The sequence below is a fragment of the Gymnoscopelus braueri genome, assembly GCF_963280865.1.
Source record: "Gymnoscopelus braueri genome assembly, chromosome: 1".
Lineage (NCBI taxonomy): Eukaryota > Metazoa > Chordata > Actinopteri > Myctophiformes > Myctophidae > Gymnoscopelus > Gymnoscopelus braueri.
The window spans coordinates 18,047,014-18,067,915 of record NC_137603.1 but is presented as its reverse complement, the minus strand read 5'-3'; the positions used below and the strand labels follow the sequence as shown (position 1 = coordinate 18,067,915).

The 20,902-nt window shown below is 40.0% G+C and overlaps 2 protein-coding genes across 4 annotated transcripts; both read right to left on the bottom strand.

Moving 5' to 3' along the window:
• Positions 1-3,804: 3,804 nt before the first annotated feature.
• Positions 3,805-8,557, bottom strand: LOC308083717 (hyaluronan and proteoglycan link protein 3-like). 2 transcript variants are annotated; one of them, XM_080426037.1, is made up of 6 exons: positions 8,504-8,557; positions 7,253-7,440; positions 6,229-6,451; positions 5,993-6,138; positions 5,471-5,773; positions 3,805-4,749 (listed from the first exon to the last, which is right to left on the bottom strand). In XM_080426037.1, exons 2-6 carry the CDS (start codon positions 7,374-7,376, stop codon positions 4,460-4,462), a joined length of 1,086 nt encoding a protein of 361 aa, XP_080282163.1. In that variant the 5' UTR covers positions 7,377-7,440; positions 8,504-8,557; the 3' UTR covers positions 3,805-4,459. The 2 variants fall into 2 exon arrangements, with proteins under 2 accessions (XP_080282163.1, XP_080282162.1); XM_080426036.1 differs by lacking the exon at positions 8,504-8,557 and having other exon boundaries at positions 7,253-7,543.
• Positions 8,558-9,459: 902 nt separating this feature from the next.
• On the bottom strand, positions 9,460-20,902 carry LOC308090915 (lactadherin-like). 2 transcript variants are annotated; one of them, XM_080436188.1, is made up of 10 exons: positions 20,769-20,902; positions 17,305-17,430; positions 17,069-17,200; positions 14,403-14,516; positions 14,075-14,256; positions 13,711-13,866; positions 13,412-13,556; positions 11,752-11,954; positions 11,339-11,494; positions 9,460-10,657 (listed from the first exon to the last, which is right to left on the bottom strand). In XM_080436188.1, exons 1-10 carry the CDS (start codon positions 20,845-20,847, stop codon positions 10,514-10,516), a joined length of 1,437 nt encoding a protein of 478 aa, XP_080292314.1. In that variant the 5' UTR covers positions 20,848-20,902; the 3' UTR covers positions 9,460-10,513. The 2 variants fall into 2 exon arrangements, with proteins under 2 accessions (XP_080292314.1, XP_080292315.1); XM_080436189.1 differs by having other exon boundaries at positions 11,752-11,936.

Genomic DNA, 20,902 nt, shown 5'->3' with positions numbered 1-20,902 from the left:
TGTAAGTTAACTGAGTAATGAAGACATATGCATGCATTATTGAATATACAGTAATGCATTAAATGACTAGGCAAGCAATATTGAGTAACAGTTATGATTGAATTAATATGATAATTGATAAAATGGTGATTGTTCATTATTATTAGCTATTAATATGGTTAGACTTAGAACGATAGTTGTAGGATTAGTCAGTTCAGGGAGGCTGGTACTGATGTGACGTCCATAGAAATAAGACATTACCTGCCTTGTCTTCGAAACTCCACATGGTGGTGACACGGAGAAACCTTCAAGGAGTGCAAATTTGTTTGACAAAACCCCTGGACAGGGAGTACTTTTGCAAAAGGAGTAATATCAGGCTTATTCTGTGTTTAATATACAGTAAGGCCAGTAGTTTAAAACACAAATATTCTTTTCACATAAGAACAAAACTTAATTCATAATATATTGCATAGAAGTATATATGTATCTATACAAAAATAATAGTAATACAAAACAAAATAGTGAAGAAAAAAAGAAAAGAAATGCAGATAAAAGAGCGAGGAAGGGAAAACACAATGGTTGCAAGGTATTCTGCCCACAAGGCTAAATGCCAACATGGCACCGGGGCAATTGTGTGCTAGTATAACATTCATTCACATGAACCTTGTGTGACGCACATTCAAGTCACAGGATTGTGTCAAAATTGCGAGGGTCAGAGCGTGAAACTGCTCTCTAGCAGATCTGCACAATTACCTGCCAATTCCAAGAATGACTAATGGCAAGGCAAGGCAAGTTTATTTGTATAGCACATTTCAACAGCAGAGAAATTCAAAGTGCTTTACACAAAACTCCAGCAACACTGGCAGAGAACAACTAACAAAGATATGCATTTCGGCTTGTGTCCTTCATCAGGGTCATCATGATACACATTACAAAGAATATAGGACATGAAACATAAATAAATTCATAAATGTAGAAGAAAAAGAAACGGAAAAAAGACCACCAATCATATATGTAGGCTACAGCCACACTTTACTGAATAAGCCAGTGATCCACTTGCAAAGTTGGTTTGTGTAGGGCCAGGCTATATGATCATGTGGCTACCGGACAATCATTTTCACAGACTGGCAGAGAGACAATCAACTCCAGAATTATATCCCATTTACTTATGCTTTTATTTTATACTCTGTAAAAATCAGGGTTTATATGTTTTAGACACACATTGTGACGTCGCCCAGCTGATTCTAATGTTCTTGACTGTGCACAGGATTTAATGGATGTGAACAATTGCCTCTGTAATACAGTTGTGGTCTTTGTAATATAACTTTTATACTAACCCTAATCCTAGCCCTATGGAAAAAAAACATCGGAAGCATATACTTACTAGGCACTGCAGTCAGTAGTCAGTGTCAACAAGATTTTCAAATCTTAATCTGCTGCAGTGTGTGTGTGTGTGTGTGTGTGTGTGTGTGTGTGTGTGTGTGTGTGTGTGTGTGTGTGTGTGTGTGTGTGTGTGTGTGTGTGTGTGTGTGTGTGTGTGTGTGTGTGTGTGCGTGCGTGCGTGCGTGCGTGTGTGTGTGTGTGTGTGTGTGTGTGTGTGTGTGTGTGTGTGTGTGTGTGTGTACACGTGCATGTTAGTTAATGTATTTGTGCAAATCACCAGCACCAGCTTGTCCCTGTGGTCTTTGCAGACAGAGCCACTGCACAGAGAGCACAATGAGCTCACTTCTCTCATTTTGCAGTGGGTCAGATCTAACTGACACCTCTTTCTTCTTTGACTCTGGCAGCTCTCTGCCCTTGTGGCTGATAAGTAGTGGTTGGGCATAGGCTCTGTAGGCAATGGTGTAGGAATATATATCCAGGTTATACTACCACAATGCCATGGCTCACAAAATACGTAAACTTGGAGTAGTATTGCACATTGTATAACATTGCACATTGTATTCAAAAGGTAAAACAAACACACACAAGCAAAAAACAAAAACAAAACATTAGAAACACAGAAGATCACAAATATCTATATATCTGTATTGTAATTGACCCTGTGTGTGTGTGTGTGTTAGGATAATTCCTTTTAACAGGTCGTTCATGAAAGTCCTTGCGGTCTTGTTTCCAATGAGAACCTGTGAGCAATTGGGGTTAAGAGTCTTGCTCAGGGACAAATTTCATATCATCGGCACATATGCTGGGATAGCCTGGAATCGAACCTGGGGCAACCAGGGCCAGCTGGTTCCCTAGGCGGGCTCACTAACCACTCAGCTATGGCCGCCCCACCTGTGTGTGTGTGTGTGTGTGTGTGTGTGTGTGTGTGTGTGTGTGTGTGTGTGTGTGTGTGTGTGTGTGTGTGTGTGTGTGTGTGTGTGTGTGTGTGTGTGTGTGTGTGTGTGTGTGTGTGTGTGTGTGTGTGTGTGTGTGTGTGTGTGTGTGTGTGTGTGTGTGTGTGTGTGTGTGTGTGTGTGTGTGTGTGTGTGTGTGTGTGTGTGTGTGTGTGTGTGTGTGTGTGTGTGTGTGTGTGTGTGTGTGTGTGTGTGTGTGTGTGTGTGTGTGTGTGTGTAAGCGGGAGTTTATGAAACTTGGTGGGAATGATCACCACGATTCACCAGGCCGAAACGGTAAAAGTTCAAGGTCACAATCAAGGTCAATGTCAAAATCAAGAACTGATGTGTAGATAGGAATTTTGGTGGGAATGCTTAGTAGGCCACAGTGAAGACATGATGATGTTTTGGTTGTACAGGTCCAAGGTCAAGGTCACCACCTTCAATGTCACGGTCAATACAACAATCTGACATCTCAGAGATGTTGGAGTGGCCAGGGTTTTCATCCCAGTTGTTTTTAATTTACAGATGGAGTAATAACAAAAAAGTAAAAGGCCAGTGTAATGCATAAAAAAATCCCTTTTAATGTAAAATAACAAACTAATTCAGAAAATAATGGGTTAAGACAATTAATTAAAGAATTAACGTGGACTCAGTGTATATAAATTCTGCGTTTAGAAGCTACTGGGTCATATTTTCTACAGTTTGTCTTAAAGGTGAACTCCATAAATGCAGTTCATCGAGGACTTACACTAAAGCTAAGAGAATACATTATGTCACATACATTGGAATGTTGTTTCCCTTTTTTGTATTGTGTAAACAAACTTTCTAAGCTTGATTTTTAAAAATGCATTTGACCATGCTTTTTATGTCATTGAATTACATTAAATTTGTGGATTAACAAATATATAGTCGCCATTATAAAGTGATATAGCTACATCAAGTTTCATTTAAATGAATGCATGTAAGCAGAACAAAATGTTTGTACATTTTGTTCTAGCCACTCATGCATCTGAAACATTTGTCTGCCATCTGCTGGCAGTAACCTAATCTCCATTTGAGATAGGCTCTCAATATATGTACAATACATGTTTCCCAAATTATGAAATGTGCTGCAGCAGGTTTAAACAAAATAGCACTATTTCCCATATATATGGTTTCTATTTATGGAATGAAAAATTCTATAAAGCATTTGATTTGATAAATGTTTTCAAAAGATTTGATGTGATCTCTCTCTCTCTCTCTCACTCTCTCTCTCTCTCTGTTTAATGTATACTTTTCTAACGATGAAACTAAACTAAACTCCAAAAGTTAGATAATAAAATTATGTCAACATATGTGTTATAAAATTACACTGAATTTATTTTTTGTAGTTGCAGATACCATTCACTTATATCTCACTAATCTAGTCTAATTTCTCCCTCTGGTGGTCAACTGTTTGGTGCATGCCTCTTACAGCATGTAATTCAACATACCATGTTCTATGTACTATGATCTTCTATACAGAAGATGTTTGAAGGGACAGACAATGTAATCGTAATACAAAAATTGTATTTCCAATATCACAGAAAATGTTAATTCACATTCATATCACAGAAGATGTGTTATTATTATGTGGAAATTAACTGAGGTAGGCCTACATTGGTAGGCCTATACAGTAATGCTTTTTGTACTTCTACGTTCAATAGTTTATAACAAAGTAGTGAGACTACTTCTTAGAGTCCATCACATAAAAGTACAGGAGAAATACAGTAGATAAGTACAATTCAATATAGATAATGGCTTGTCTAACATTGAAAGTTCCCCTTTCATTGTAATTTATGTAATGTATAGATGGATGGGTGGATGCACCAGAAATGTAATGCAAGACCATTAGAGACTAACCTACTGTGAAATGACACCGTCAAATCCTGTTTTCATTTATACAATTGTAACTCAGGGTGTTCAAATGTAAGGATCCAGTACCCATTACAGTTTGACACTGAGCATGTTACTGTGTAGTGATTGTAATTAAACAGATTTCTAAGGTCCCTGAAAATTATGGAGGAATCCCATTTGTACGCCACAGCACCCCATCATAACATGCTCTAAAATAGACACTGAAGGAATCTAAACGAACTTGCTGTTTCTGACATCTCTGAATGGCATAGGCATCTACAGTATATTCACTCAGTAACTAACTTATAGCAGTACACTCCGTGCTTGTGCTGTGGAGGCGGGAACCCAAAGCTGCGTATTCCTGGTTCTGAGAGACCACAGTTGATGTGGGGCCTGGTGATAGGGTAGCGAAGACTTCCATCAGCTAGCCAGCCAGCATCACAGCTGTCAAGCCCCGTGAATTTCCACGCAGCGTAGAGCTGGCCCACCTTTGCTATCTCAGCACCCTCCTGTTGACATGCCACCTGGGCCTCAGTCAGGTTCAGCTTGAGCGGGTGCTGGAGATAGTAGACTTCCCCTAGAGAAGAGAAACCAATTAATTAATTATTTCTTTATTTTATGCATTCTTATATTCTCCCCCAGTCATTTCCAATTTCCAATATGCATTGCAGACCCCCATGTTGCTGCCAGCACCCTCACCTTCAGCAGCAGGGGGAATGATAGATTAATTTATTATTTATATTTATACATATATACTTTTTCTTTCGTTTTTGCCACCTTACTGTGTTGGCTTGACTGTGATGTCTCACCATCATGCTGTTTCTACTGTACTTTCTTCCCCTTGCACCTGTTTTTTTAACTGCTGTACTGTCTTTTGTGCCTGAATTTCCCTCGCAGGATCAATAAAGGTCTTATCTTATCTCCCTTGTCTTTTCTTCAATATATAGGCTATATGCCAGCCATTTCCTTTCACCTGACAGGAAGTAATTTCATTGGAGACATTACTCATATGGAGGTACACACAATCTCCCCCAGATCCACCTCCCCACTGAACAGAAGCCCTGACCAACCAGCAGTGCAGCAACAATCACATGATCCCTCACCAGCATCCCACTCATGAACACTGTAAAAAATATTGTGTTCGGAGGAGCACAATTGGCAGCTGGTTTAGAGTTTAAATAGACCTATAATGATTTTTTACACTTTTACACAACTAAACTAACTAAAGTTAAACTAACACTCCGGCGTTTGCTGTATACATGTACGCAAAAATTATAGGACTGCATTGTTGGACCCACCACGAAGTGAGGAAGAGAAGCAGAACACATCGTAGCGATGATGGTGGCGATTGCGTCTGCCATAGCTCCTCACACCTGCAGCAAGGCCAGGTCCTCCACAAGGTATTCTGGGCTGGGTGATGGGATACTGGACGGTCCCATCAGCAAGCCAGCCTGCGTTACACCAATCCAGACCCTCTTCCCAGGACGTGTAGAGCTGCTCAAAGGTTGCCAGGGTTGAGTCTTGATCCTCACAGGCCTGCTGGGCCCCCAGGAAATTCAGACGGTAGCGTCCATGTGGGGGCTGATAGGGAAACACCACACCTACAGTAAGTATATGTACAGTAAGAACAAATTAGTTATCCACCATTTATAAAAGGTCAAAGGCAAGGTTCACTATGACTGAAAAATTATGAACTAAAGAATAATCAATAAATAAAAACATTGTAGTGGAGTGAATTATTTCATGCAACGTTTGAAGTCACGTTGACTGTGAAAATAATTACTGTGAAGCAAATATATATGGATGGATGTTGGATTTACCGTGTAGCTCAAGGTCCACTAAACTGCTCTTGTCCTCAAGCCCATGTATGACCTCACAGCGATAGCGGCCCATGTCATTCAGCTGAAGCTCCGACATCAAGAGTGTAGCATCTCCTGGACCATCTTGTCTTAGATGCACACGGCCCCTGTTCAACAGAGACACAAACATCAGTTTATGTTGTGTGAAACAAACACATTTTCATCATAAATAGTCTCATCTTCAGCACATCAATAACCTGAACTGTCCAAAGCTTCGATTGCGGGACCCAATGGCCACCAACACGTCTGTCTCTTGGCCGCCGATTATAGGGACCCAGGACCACTTGACCCGGACCACCTCCGGGGAGCTCAGCTCCGGTTCATACCAGTATCTGCATGGTAGGGTGGCATTGCCCCCACGCAGAGCAAATACAGATGCCTGGGAGGTCTCCACATTGAGGTTGACACCATTCGAATGGACTGGAAAGGGTAAAACCATGGGGAGAAGAGGTCAGCTCAATGCTGCATTTTTTTTTTGAATTGAATATTTTATTAGGCAAAAAATGTAAAACAGCACAGTTACATTTAAAATACTTTGTCTAACAGGTCCGTTCATAAAAGTCCTTGCGGACTTGTTTCCAATGAGGGCCTTGGTATTTAATTCATAGGCATATATAGTGGCACCACAGTTCAAATATCATTACAAAATAAACAGCCAAAAACAATATATAACACTATGTACAACAAAAAAAATAAAAAAGAGGGGAAAAAAATATGTACAAGAACAGGGGGGGGGGGGGGTCTGCTGTCTAACGGGAAAATGGTACTACCTCCACCTTTGGCCTCCTGAAAGGTGATTTTTTAAGGCTCTTTTAAATGAGCCCAGCGAACTGCATTTTTTGAGGGATGGAGTTAGACTATTCCAATCCTGGGTGGCAGTGCTGTAGAAGGAGAATTTGCCCATGTTTGATTTATGGGTGGGTGGTACCAAATTGTTGTTAACGCTCCCTCTGGTATTGTGACTGTGGGTGTCGCTAACCTTTTGGAGGTATTTACTCAGATATGCGGGAATTGGGGGCATATCGGGCAAATTTGCATTTACAATTTTGAAGGCCGTGTAGCTCATTAGGCATTAACAAAGCCAAGATTCCATTGGCATTAGGCCAATAGGCATTGCAATATGACATAAAGTCTAGTAAAATATATACTGTCATTACTCATTAGTAATGAAAGCATTAATTAATGAATATAATAACTGAATCATGCAGGTTGACTACATACAGTTTTTCTTGCCATTTCCGTTGAGGAAGTCTTGGTAGAAGAAGTGGTTGTGGTCAGGGGCAGCCTGGACTACCCATGCAAAGAGAAGCCCCATCATCAGTAGTGGCTGAAGGTAGTTTGCCATCAGGATGTACCACAAACTCCTATGAATAACTGGTCTTTTTTAGGTAACACAGCAAGCCTGGGGCCTAATAAGAGAGATCACATTATAGTAATGATCTTGACACTACAATTTCCAAATTGGTCTATAAGACCTTTGAAACTAGTTCACATTAGCGTACGTGTTACATTTCATTTTTATTTATTCCATTTATGGTTTTACATGATTACATTCATTTCCTTTTTTCCTTTTTTCCTTTTTTCCTTTTACATATTCCACATATGAAAAGGAGCAGGAAGAAGATAAATCTTATTATACCTGCCTCTATTTTCAATTGAAAGTCATCAAATAATAGATGATCTGTCCAATGGCTACCAACCAGTACATCACCACGATTCATCAAATAAAAAGGAGCACTTAAAAAGGCACTTCAATGTTCAGTCAAGACAGTGAAGTGCAGAATGTCACGAAAGCATACATTCACAAATTTGTGGTGAATGTATGCATCCAATTTTGTTAAAGAAAATGTTTTGCTTAAGACCAGAAGAAATGCATTGTGAGCTTGTAGATCTGCTATTTTCACTAATATTGATTTTTGTTGTTGTTGTGTAGCTGAAAATGTCATACTTAAGTAATTTAAAAAGCATGTACTTTTGATGTAACATGTAACTTTCCTCTTCTATCCCGGATATGAAACCGGTTTCCTGCTCAAGTGCTGACATTTTTACCATTGAGCTAATAGAGCATGCCTGCTTGTTGGGGGGATAAATTGAATCTTGACCATCAGGTCAAAATTCGTGTCAGATCCTGTGTCTAGGTGAGACATGACCTTTGACACGATCTAAATGCCTCAATAGAAGAGCAGGGAGACAAAATACAACCACCCCAAATGTATAAGTTATATTGTACTGTATTAACATACTCTACATACAGATTGGACTAAATTAAATTGTATACATTTTTAAAAAGTTACATAGTGCTGCTTTAAGTATTTTTAAAAGCAAGTATGGCTACTCCTTCACTTAAACTCAAGTACAAATTTGACAGAGCAACTTTCACTTGTAGTTGAGTACATTTTGACCAGGAGTATCCTACTGGGGGTGAGAAGCCTTTCTCCACCACTGATTAATTATATCTTGATCATCACTTACCACAAAACGTCTCTTTGTTAAGATTCCATAAGTAGCAACAAAGCAAAGTGGAAGAGCTACCGTCCAGGACCAGAAGTAAAAGATGTGCACGTCAGATCAGTGTAAGAGTGAAAGCCAAATGACAGTAGAATGTCCATGACGCAACCCTTCTGCTAAGCCAGTTTGAAAAATATATTTTTTACTGTTTTCCCGGACAGGTTATTATTATTTCCCCGGAATCCTGTTGTTGTGGAAATCACATAGGCCTACACAAGTAGAATATGTAACCACATAGCTTAGACACAGAGAGACCACAGATACTGTACAGTATATTATGGATAGTCTGTCTTGTGTAATCATTTCATAGTGAACAGATGAAAGCAGTTGCCAGGGGCTAGAAATACCAGGACCATGTGTGTAACTGAGAGATGAGGGGCCGACATGACAGGGTGTAATTACTGTCATAAACAGCAGGCCAATGCCCGTTAGTGTAACAGTTACACTTACTGTAGTAGAGAATTGTAAGCCAATAACTCGCCAGAGCTGTGAGTAAACCATTTCCGTGCTAATTTCTTTGAGAAAACATTGTAAATAGAAGACTCTTCAGATTATTTGACCTGGCGACATATTGATAAGGACTGACAACATTTGTTTTAATATGAAAAATGTTACGTTATAATATTATGTTAGACCATATTAGAGGATTTGGTGCCTTGGTGAACTCAATGACATCATTAAACAATAATGAGTATTACGTTATGCCTGTGCAAGCACTGTGACAGTCCTCCTTCCTGATCTGCTACAGTAGCTACACTCATTCTGAGATGGACATTATCTGGCCTGTTACAAATAGTACTCCCTGGCAAACAAAGGGAAGAAATATGTGGTTGAATAAAGTGTCCAGTGTTTCATACAAATGCTTTATATAGACATGTTTTAATTACATCTCGTGAATGAAATAAGACACCTTAAATAAGTGATTTTCATTCAAGACCAATTTATTTAAAAAAACAACAATGTAAAACCACAGTTAGTGAATACATATTATTCTAAATATTTCAAATGACTGGTTGATGATCAAATCATATGCACGAAGGTACATCCTGCTAAAATGTGTAAAGCATTTTTAAAATATTTATTATGAAACATTATGCAGAAAATCCATATGCCCATCACTTGACACGTGAGATTTTTGCAAAGCACTGCAATTCAAATGTGTTAGTATATTTATTCTGACATTATTCTGACAAAAGCTATATTGCACACAGGCCCTGCTTCAGTATGCCAAATCCTGATCTGTTAACCAAACAGCAGCCAAATGTCCAGATACTGCAAGTGAAAAACTTGCGAGTGGCTTTTGTCTGTCCACCATGGACTTTGCATGAAATAGGCAAGTTGTTCCCTGGTGAACTGCAAAAGGCAAGCTACCACATGAGTCAGCATAATATAATAATAATAATAAGAAGAAGAAGAACAGGGTAAGACCATGAAACTGTCAGCTTACTTTTAGTTCATAGCATAACTGCAGGAGTTGAAAGCAACAATCACAAGGTGCCAATTTTGCAGAGACTACAGTAGGAACCAATAAAAATCCTTCTATGTGGCAAGTAAAGTTCATGAACGTGGAGGAAACCACTTGCAGAGCCGCTAGAATTTCCTCTCTGTGAATAAATGCATACATAGTATAAACCCAAAGTCATATTATTCCAGCTATTCAGCTGACGTTAGCTTTATTCACACTTGTATGCGGAAATGAATGGAAAATCAAATCCCATTGCCAGCCAGGTACATTCTATACATGTTCAGCTTCTGTGTCCTTGTGTTAGAAAAAGGTAGGATGTTTCTACCCCGGTGAAGCCTGAAGTATGGGCAGGAGAGGGGGGGAGACTGGAACCGAATACTGTACACATTAAAATCCTAAAATGTAACTCTGACAGTAATACATTTAAAGTTACATTTGATCCTTCAGAGTTAAATTAACACTGAGGATTTTTCTGTGTATAGCACTGTTGGTTTGTGGGTAATGAAGCGTTAATCATCACATCCCAAAAACTCCATACGCAGGGTGATGCGTTCATGCCACTCCCATGGCACAACACGGACATAACGGGCATAGAACGGGGGCTCAAACAGGTTCTTCTTATGAGTGTTGTTGTCAACGTTGCCTTGGAATATCTGTAAGAGAAATAGAGAACCAACTCACCCCTGACACCTTGCTTTCAATGTATTCTACTGGCCCCACCCAGCTGTTCAGAGTGAATGGTTTGGGCAGTCATTACATGTTATTAGATAGTATATGAGAAGTCTGTCATGGTCCTGCTAACGCTACACTCAATGAAGAGATCAAAGTCTTGTTGTTTTCACTTATTTTGCACCAAGAGATGAGGGTTTATGCAATAATACTTCACAAACATTATCTCAAACCCCAACAACTTTAAAGGAATACTTAACCCCCAAAATGACCCTTTCCCCTTGAATTGTTTTAGACTGTTTGTGTCACGTTCCTTCATGGTGAATGAAGAATCAAAAGCAAAACTATATAAAAACTCAAATACAGCTGAGCTCAGTCTGAACTTCATTATTTCCAAAACACCACATTTTCACTGAATCTTATTTGTAATCCTTCCGGTGCAAACAGAAGTATTTTCTTTGTTTTCAGATTCTTCATTGACCGTGAAGGAATACAACACAATCCAGAATTGTCCATGAGTTCAAGGTTTCAAAAAATAAATACAAAAAGTAATTGGGGTCATTTAAACCTGTTTTAGCAGTAATGATCAGACATATTCTGCAAGTATATGCAAGGCTCATTCAAAATGATGTGCTCGGAGGGGACATTTTAGAGATTTGTCTGACCTTGTCATTTTGCGAGTTCTCCTCCTTCACCATGCTCCAAGACTGTCCATCATTACTGTAGGCTATTTTGTACATTGACACAAACTGCACCACCCCAAAATCCTTGGCACCCTGGGTGATAATGCCTGTGAGTCGCTTGGTCTTCTCTAGATCTACCTACAGTAGGAACACAGATAACTATTATACATCAGAATATCCACTTGATACATTTTAAATAAAATATTATTTATTACATTATTAAAACAGTGTCTTCACCAACATACGCAAATGGGTAAAACTAAAATAAGCGTCTGCATGTGTCTTGATTCCAGCTGTGATTTTGAGTGCACACTTTTTCTACGCACAAAGAAAAATACTTTATATATTTTATACACTCATGTGAGCCATTGTGAATAATGAAGTGATTCTCTTGCCTGAATCCACTCTGAGCGGTTGGTGGTGGCAGCCGACCAGGCGTTGGTCTTCCCCTGTTTATCCAGCCTGGCATACTGGGGATGCCAGGTGAAGCTATCGATGCCCCAAGTGCGGAAAGAGCTTGAGGCTGTCAGCTGCCCGTCAGAAATAAGGCGGGATTTCATTCCCAGAGTCTCAGAGCAACCTGCCGCGTTTGAATAAACTGTGAATAAAAAGCAGGGACGGAGAAGGAGAGGGGAAATAACGAGGACAGAGAGAAAGAGAGGACAGGAAGAACAGCAGAGATGAAACAACCCAATGAGCTCACCCGTGGAGAAAGAAAGAGAACAGATAGAGGATGTCCTTTTCATGGATATAGTACATGAAACTTCAGGAAAATGGTGAAAAGTTCTCTGATCAATTGAAATATTTGTTTTCAACCCATAACCAAGCAGGAAAAAAAGATATATTTTTATAGATATAGACAGAGATATGAAGGAATAAGGAGGTAGAGCGGCCACTTGGGAAACGGAAGGTTTCGGCTTTGATCCCTGACACTCCCTGGGTTAGTGTTAGTGACTGCTGAACCCCTAACTGCACCCAATGAGCAGTTTGGTGCCTTGCATGGCTTCCTCTGCCGTAGGTGTGTGAATGGATTAATTCTAAAGCGCTTTGGATAAAAGTGTTATAATGTACCGTTTACAGAATCCAATCCACTTTATTTATATAGCACATTTTACAAACACAGAACATTATATTATGGACATTGTGGAATATTATGGAGACAAAGCAAAAGTATTGTGTGTATGTGTGTCTCGTCAGGCTTGAAAGGACATGTGTTTCTATTATTGCAGCCCACTGAATACTGTTCATAACATTTTCTCTGCAGTCTAACCACAGCTAAATGGGGCTCATATTATGCCATTAAAATAAGCCTTCGTCACAGGCATCATGTTTGTGAGGGCAACCACAACAAGACTCAAACCACACCATAAAGAATACAGAGTGGGAAAGTTAACGAAGACGTTTCTACATTGTTGTTTTACTAACGTCAGGGATGTAGATGTTTTTCTCTCCGTTAAAAATGGAAACTAGCCTCTAAACAGAGTCTAAAAGCCCTTCGAGTAGTTCCTGGGCTCCAAGTTTTATGGCAATCTGTCCATGGGGATAATTCAATGGCAATCCAGCCAATAGTTTAAAACTTTTCAAGATATCTTGTTTGGACGGATAGATAGACTGACGACCAAGCAACGTTGCCGTCTTCAGAGCCTTGGCAATTAACCTCGTTCCCTGGCTTTTCTCATCTCACAAGGAGGAAAACCTGGTGAAGAACTGCAACAGAAAGTGTCTATACTGTACATAATGTACTTCCTCCGGAAGCCGTCTTTTTCAACTAATCTCGACACGGTTTTCATGCCCGGTAATGTAAACATATCTGTACAGCATTAACGTAACTTCCTTCCCGCCTTACTTCCTATACTTCTGCTTAGATACTTTCAGTAGCAGTTCTTGCCCAAAGGATCATAGGAAATGGATTTGAATTAATGATAGGAATTGTCCTTTTTCTCTTTAGTCTGCATAAATGCATTTAGTATTTGTTCTGGTAACCAGTGAATGGAAGTAGGTGAGGCAAGAAAGTGCACCAAACTGTACTGTACTTGGATTTGGTTACCAACTTACCATTAAGCTCACAGCCTACCAGCTCCATGCGAAGAGTGCAGGCTTTGCGGCACACCACAGGGATGATCCGGATGTACTGGGCCACGATTGGAGGGTCAAACATGTTGGTCTTTGTGCTGTCGTTATCTGAGTTACCCGCAAAAACCTGGGAAACGTCACACAGGAAACAGAGTTGGTTAATAAAATAAGTTGTTTGGTAAAACCTTTTTCCTGTATGTCAAAGTTGCTTTATACTACAGCAAACATAAACCAGAACAAGGTGAAGTTAAGTATAGTTGAGACATGGCAAACCTCCTGACCTTGTCCTTCCTCTGGCCATCCGCTCGGTAGGTGGTGAAAGTCTTTCCATCAAAGCTGGCGGACACCTTGAAGGCCTTGATGTACTCAGCCGTGCCCATGCGACTGGCACCCTGGGTAATGATGCCCGTCAGACGCATCTTCTTCTGCATATCGATCTAAGAGGAGGATCCATTTTACTCTCTCAGTGTTGGCACTCTGGATTTTCATTCATGTCAATCACGACAGAGTCATCATCACGAAGGCAAGCATAAGATCAGAGAAAGAGGCCTAATCACACAATGATGGAATCACAGATTTCTGTCTGTATGATCATACTATCCTCGTCAGTGGCTGTCTGAGCGTGTTCCTGTACATTCAGCTCACCTCAATCCAGGGGTTCCTGTCATGGGCAGCAGAGGTCCAGGCGTTGACTAAGCCTTGGTTGTTGAGCCGAGCCAGGTCGGGGCCCCAGCGTTGAAGGCCCATAATGCCATAATGCACAGAGGAGGCTGACACCTGGGACTCCACAATTCCCCCTCCCTCCATTCCCAGCAGAGATATACAGCCTGAGATGCAAACAGGACATCATAAACTTTAACTCGCACATAGAGACGCTAAATATTTTTTTTCACTGGAATAAAGGTGTGGCTGAAAAATACTCTGCAGGCACATACATGAACATTTTCAATAAATGTAATTATGGTTGACCTACGTAAATGACATTGCTTTCCAACATAGGGTGAGGGGCAGTGGCAAGTGTAGTCTCCATCTAGATCTCTGCATTTCCCTCCGTTCTTACAGGGCTGGCTGGCACAGTCATTCACATCTTGAATAAGAAAACAATACACAGTCCATGATTCATTTCCTCTTAACTTTTTTACCAGTACATGTTTAGTCTAGAAGTAGTGAAGGATGCTCTGAGAACTATAACACATACTATGAGTTAAAATGGTTAGTGTTCTGGTGAACAGCTGCGCTCATACATCCCAGACAAAATACACTGTAAAACCCTGAATGTTATGGTCCATTAACTCCATTTGGTTCCAATTAACACTGGATTATTTTACTGTGTATACCTTAAATTCCAGAGTGTTCATTTAAGGTTTTATTTTTACACTTTCAAAATAAAATGTACACTCCGGATCCTACAGTGTATACACTGCAGACATAATGAGGTACATGTAGGAACACGATACCCCCGCTGTGCCTCCGCCAACTCACCACTGATGGTGAATATTTTGCCCTTCTGCACCAGTTGACGATGGACATGCCCCTAAGGGGCAACACATGAGCGGGGAGATGATGATACACCTCCAAGTAGATTTCGAGGGCAATGGCTGGGGTTGGGTTCGAAAGGGCATAATTTCTTATTATAAGATCTGATGTGATGCATGGAGCCATGCAATTCATTCTTCTCCCCACAGGGAGGCACCCTTGTTTCATAGGGCACATGAATAGAGCACCAACTGCAGGGGGATGTTTGATTGCCACCCTGCAGGGGAAAAACTTAATCACTATCATAAGGGTAATACTCTAGGATATTTTACCAAGTACTGCTACAGCTACAGTTGGACAAACCATAACACATCTAACTGAGAAAACGGTATGATATACACTATACCGTATATAACATAATCCATAAGACTCCTCTAGACTCATAAAACCCAGCCAAAGACCTGTTAAGCCCCTGTTCTGGTTAACACTAAGAGGATTTGATTTGACAACTTAAAAAGAATCGTTCCATGTATTGCTGTGATATGAAGAGGGCTGATTGAAGGAGAAAAAGAGAGAGAAAGAGAGACAGACAGAAAGGGAGAGAGAAAGAGAGCCAGAGATACATAGAGTACACATCTTCTAGACATACATGAGGAACAGGGGTACGTTTGTGTGACTACATCGAAAGACACACAAATGAGGTCATCGACTGCGTGATTCAGAGTAAAACATCCAGAATAGAGTGGAGTACCAACAGCAGCCTAATACTGGTGCCATGTAAGGAAGTGGTTAGTTGGACAGACTGTGTTCCACCCAATCCCCCACCTACAGTACTGTACGGACCCATAGAAACCATGACGTCTGTGACTTAATACGTACAGTGGGAGTGAACAGCCAGACTGCACAAACATTGTAATTGGTGGTCAAACTGGGACTTTGAAGGATGAGTTGTTTTTTCCCAATAAATGCCAGGTCAGCACTGGTCTGCTTCTCTGGTAAGGCTTCAGTGGCTGGATACATTAAGCTAGTTTACTTAAGCTAAGGTAAAATAAGAAGGGAACACATAAACACAGGTGCACGCAAACTAATGAATGGGTGTTCGTTTGTCAGGTTCTGAATTATTATTATTAATCTACTGTTGATAATATTCAAACATTTCCCTTCCCCTCTATAAAACGAACTATGACTTGGTGAAAAGCAATTCCAGGTATTTCCTTCCCTTTCTTATAACTGATTATTATTATTCTGACTTTATTCTGACTAATTTGCTGTATTTGTATTGTTTGACACTGTTGAGGAAGTTCAAGTATAAGAATTGCCTGCAATACAGTATGTTCACGTGACAAAACACTGTTGAATCATGAAACCACTTTAATTGCAATTAATTGCAATAAATCTCAAGCTCAAACAACAACCCAAATCAGTAATCCAGGGTTTATTTTAAGAGGATATAATAGCATTCCATTGTTCATAATTAAGTTCTTTGATCCATTAAGCCTGATTTACTGTATACTGTGAATCGTGTCTCGCAAGCAGCAGATCTATATGCTCACAACGCGTCGTGGCACAACGCGTTGTGAGCTTGTAGATCAGCTATCTTCGACACAAGACACTGGCAGGCAACTAAGTATAACTCAAAGGCTTATGGTCTGTGGGAAGCACAAACAGACACAATGTTAAATCTGCATGTGGACGTCTGCTGCATGCTAAAAGACCTGGAGTGGCATTTTGCTAATTAACTAAACAACCGCCCGGCCATCTGAATGAAGGTCTTTCATGAAACTCCCAAGATAGCTGCAAGACCCCCAGTGTTCTCACACTGCTGTGGAAGTGTGGAAAGAAACTTTGGGTGGTTGCACTTTTCTGCATGCAAAAAAAATCTACCGTACATCCCAGCCAATACCATGCACACTACATACACTGTCCATTGTCTTACCTAGGATTGCCATGCGTGCATGTCCTTATGCTATTTAGAATCACAAATGACATTAATCTGGCAAAACAAAAGTCATAATAATAGTAATAATAATAATAATGAATTGTGTCCAGGCAACAGAGCAGAAAGGATAAGATGGATCAGGGTGGGCAGACAGATGTATCGGTGAAGGGCAGACATGATGTAGCCCTGAGTCACAGACAGGAATGCAGGTTAGTGGTACTTACTGCTCTGACAGTGGACGCCCTCAAAGCCTGGCTGGCACTTGCATATGTACTCATTGAACACGTCACCTCGGCGGGTTGGAGCGACGACGTCACATGAGCCATCGTTCTTGCAGGGGTTAGGACTGCACGGCCCTGAGAGGAGATTCCAGAGCAAAGGAGGAAAGTAATTAGGTTTGGAGTATGACGAAACTGCGGTAGTGTACTATTCTTCAAAAGTGTCCTCTTCCTGTCTGTACCGGTCTCTGTTAGGTTGCAGGTATCTCCAGCAAAGCCATCAGCACAGATACATATGAAGGGATCTTCCCCTACCCCTGTCACACATGTTCCACCATTAAGACAATGATTCACCTTACAGTAGTCACCTGAGAAACACAGAGACAGAGAGAGAGACAAACAAACAGACAGCATGAGAGGAAGTAAGAATGAAAGAGAGAAAGAGAGAAAGGGGAGACATCAAATTACTTTAGACAATTTAGGCTACACTCAAAATCGAACAAGGGCAACCTAGAGGTGTGCATAGGTGCTCATTGCCAGATTACTTCAGAGTCATTGACCTTTGACCAACAAATTACACCATATGTGAATTACAGTTCAATTATATGCAGTTTCATGGCCTTGTGTTATGATTTGAAGATGATCCAGTGTATTGACTAATTGTAGACAGAGTGACGTACATACAAACAGCCTCATTACAATAGTTTTGCAATCACTTCGCTGCTCAACTAAAAGCAACTGAGAACAATGGCTATATTTTTAACATTGTGAAATCAAGGGTATCATTCCAAAATGGAATACGGACAAACTTGTGGTGTACATACTTTAGCTGCATGGCTCATCGCCAGATGACCTGTGTCCCAAACAATTGCCCAAGACAAGCTTTCAAAATTCAATCAGTCTCATCTAAGTCTCTTCTAATCTACGAAGAATAGTTCAGACGTTATGTACCACAATATGTTCATCAATAATTTGACCTTTTGATTCCATATGTTAGATGTTTAATTAGAGATCCAATATGGAACATTCCATGGCCTTCTGTTGTGATTTGATGATGATCAGTGCATTGAGTCATTGTGGACAAGGTGACATACGTACTGTATATACATTTAGAAACACTTAATAATAAACTTCAGATGAAGACCTTTCCAAACTGGGAGAATTTTAGAATAAAACCTACCTATGGCCTAGTATGTTATGGAGCAATATATTGAGCTACCGGTACTATGTTTGCCCTTTGTTGTTCTGGTTCTAGCCTGAACATTTGTAGCAACACAAAGCAACAGTGGAATTGGGGCCTTCTTTGGCTATAGAGCCCAAAGTGCTGACTGACAGATCTGTGCTACTGTAGGCCAGGAAAATTACACCTAGGAGTTAAGAGGTCAGGTAGTCACCTCGGAATAAATAAATAAATCACAGTTTAGGATATTCTATTTCATCTTGTTGGTAACTCATTGGATTTCTTATCACTATTTTGATTCCTTGCTTGCCCGAAGTGAATCTGTGGACAATCTTCCAGTGACTTTTTATTTTTTACATCACAGATTCTTTTTTTTTCTTTCCTTAACTGTGCTATCAATATTTACTACCATGAACACATAGAGTTGCATGTATGAGAACAGCAGTTTAAGTCATTCAACCTAACAGTGGCTGTGGAAACTTTGCACTGAACAGACTGGCTTTTCAACCTTAATACTGTACATGTTGCAGCATGAACATCAGTATCAAAACAGCCTTTTCTTTACAGACAAACCAGTGAGATTGAATATCTAGTCTAGTGGACCAAGACTTGTTTCTCCTGATCCAGAAACAACAACAACTTTAAAAAAGGTGCACTGCAAATAAATGTGTAATAGTATTGATATAGAATTGGAAAATAACCAATTTAAAAGGATATCCACTTCTGTAGAGATGAATGCATTCCCTACAGCAATTTCTATACATTTGTGGGCTTGAAAATTAAGAACTGTGTTTAGAGTGTCTACTACTGCTTTAATAATGAAAACCAACATCAGGAACGGATGGCTTTTGAGTGTGAATCTTGGAGAACCTCTTGAATAGACAGCTGATCTTAATTTGGTTGCCGCTTAATAACAGAAGTGTTTACAGTATGCAGAGGATTAAGAGATTGTGGGATTAGTTAGGTCAGACACGTGTAATACACCCTTTTTCCAGGTATGTCTAATTACACACCAAGGCAGTGAAGAGGCTCAGGTCCTAAAAGAATCCCACCTGATCTCATGAACAACAAGTGGACAGGTCAGGTGCACAGGTGGACAGGGTGTAATCCTTAAGGTGCACGCAATCAGAGATACCTCAATCATATCCTGATGTATACCTTCAATATCCTTATCTCAGTAGCCTACATATATATTTTTAAGTGACCCTATACATGACACAGCGAGACAAATCTGAGGATCCTAAATATTTTGCAGGCCACACACAAAGGTAGATCCTTACATTGGATGTAGCCACAGTAAAACAACACAAGGACAATATTTTCCATACAGGCCTACTGTAGCTAGAACATCCACTGATGAAACAACGTCATCAGCGACAGCATGCTGCTAATTGTATGACATTTTACAAACATACTTCTTATCATAATCACTGGGTGTGTTAGTGCTAGACACTGCTGACCTGAAATACAAACAGTCCAACATCTGCTCATTCATTACACAATGACAATGATCATTTGGACTTTGTTATCTAAGTCTTCCTAATTATATGTGGATGACAGTTAGAGGTTTAGAAGGGAAAAAAATGATGCTATTATAGATAGGCCTAAATAATGGGGGGGGGGCACAATGATGCACAGAGATTTTGTGCCAAGAAAAACATGGCATAGGCCATGTTTTAGGCCTACAGTGAAAATCCTTAAGAAAAAAGTAGTTGTCCAGCATTTGATTATTCTTCTCTGTGACACCATTTGACACAAGTTTGGTAATTAAATGCCTTTATTTTATTTATTTCTTTGTGGTGATACCAACCCTCTCTCTTTTGTTGTTGATAGTTTTTGGTCTCCTGTTTTTATTCTCCTTGGTATCAAAATCTACTGACAAGCAAAACATATTGAGAAACGTTATGGTATATCGGCCGAGAGAGTACTTTGATTTAAGATCAGTGTAACTAACCTACATCATAAAGATAGCTACAGATAAGAGATTGTTAAGAATATGTGAACATGTTAGGCCTACAAGTTGCCAGCGGTGTAAAGTAACTAAGTACATTTACTCAAGTACTGTACTTAAGTACAATTTTGAGGTACTCTAATGGAGTATTTCCAATTTTAGTTACTTTTACTTCTACTCCACTACATCTCAGAGGCAAACATTGTACTTTTAACCCACTACAATTATTTGAAAACGTTTAGTCACTAGTTACTTATAGATTTTGATTATTTACAAAGCATTGCCTACACATTACCCACTTCAGACATTTCGGCCATTTGAAAATAGCCGATCTACAAGCTCACAATGCCTTGCAATGCAAGGCATTGTGAGCTTTAGATCTACTATTTTAAGAGTACTTTTCCCACCACTGGTGACATGAAAGGAACTGGCAGTCTGGCATCTTTGAGCTCTAGGAAGAATAGCCTACTACAAACAGCCCCCATAATAAATACCGGTTCATAGCGAGTCGGTTTGGTCAATTGAAAATCAGTTGCTTCACAAAACAACGGGTAACAAAGGTCAAAGGGACTTACCGTTCACCGAACACAGACAAATCAAGGCAACAATAAAGTTTGTTAAGTATATCAAGTTTAAACGCCCGGGACGTTTCATGTTTGTTTCCTCTGCGCTGCGTCTCTCTGCGACGTTATACCGCTAGATGGCCGCT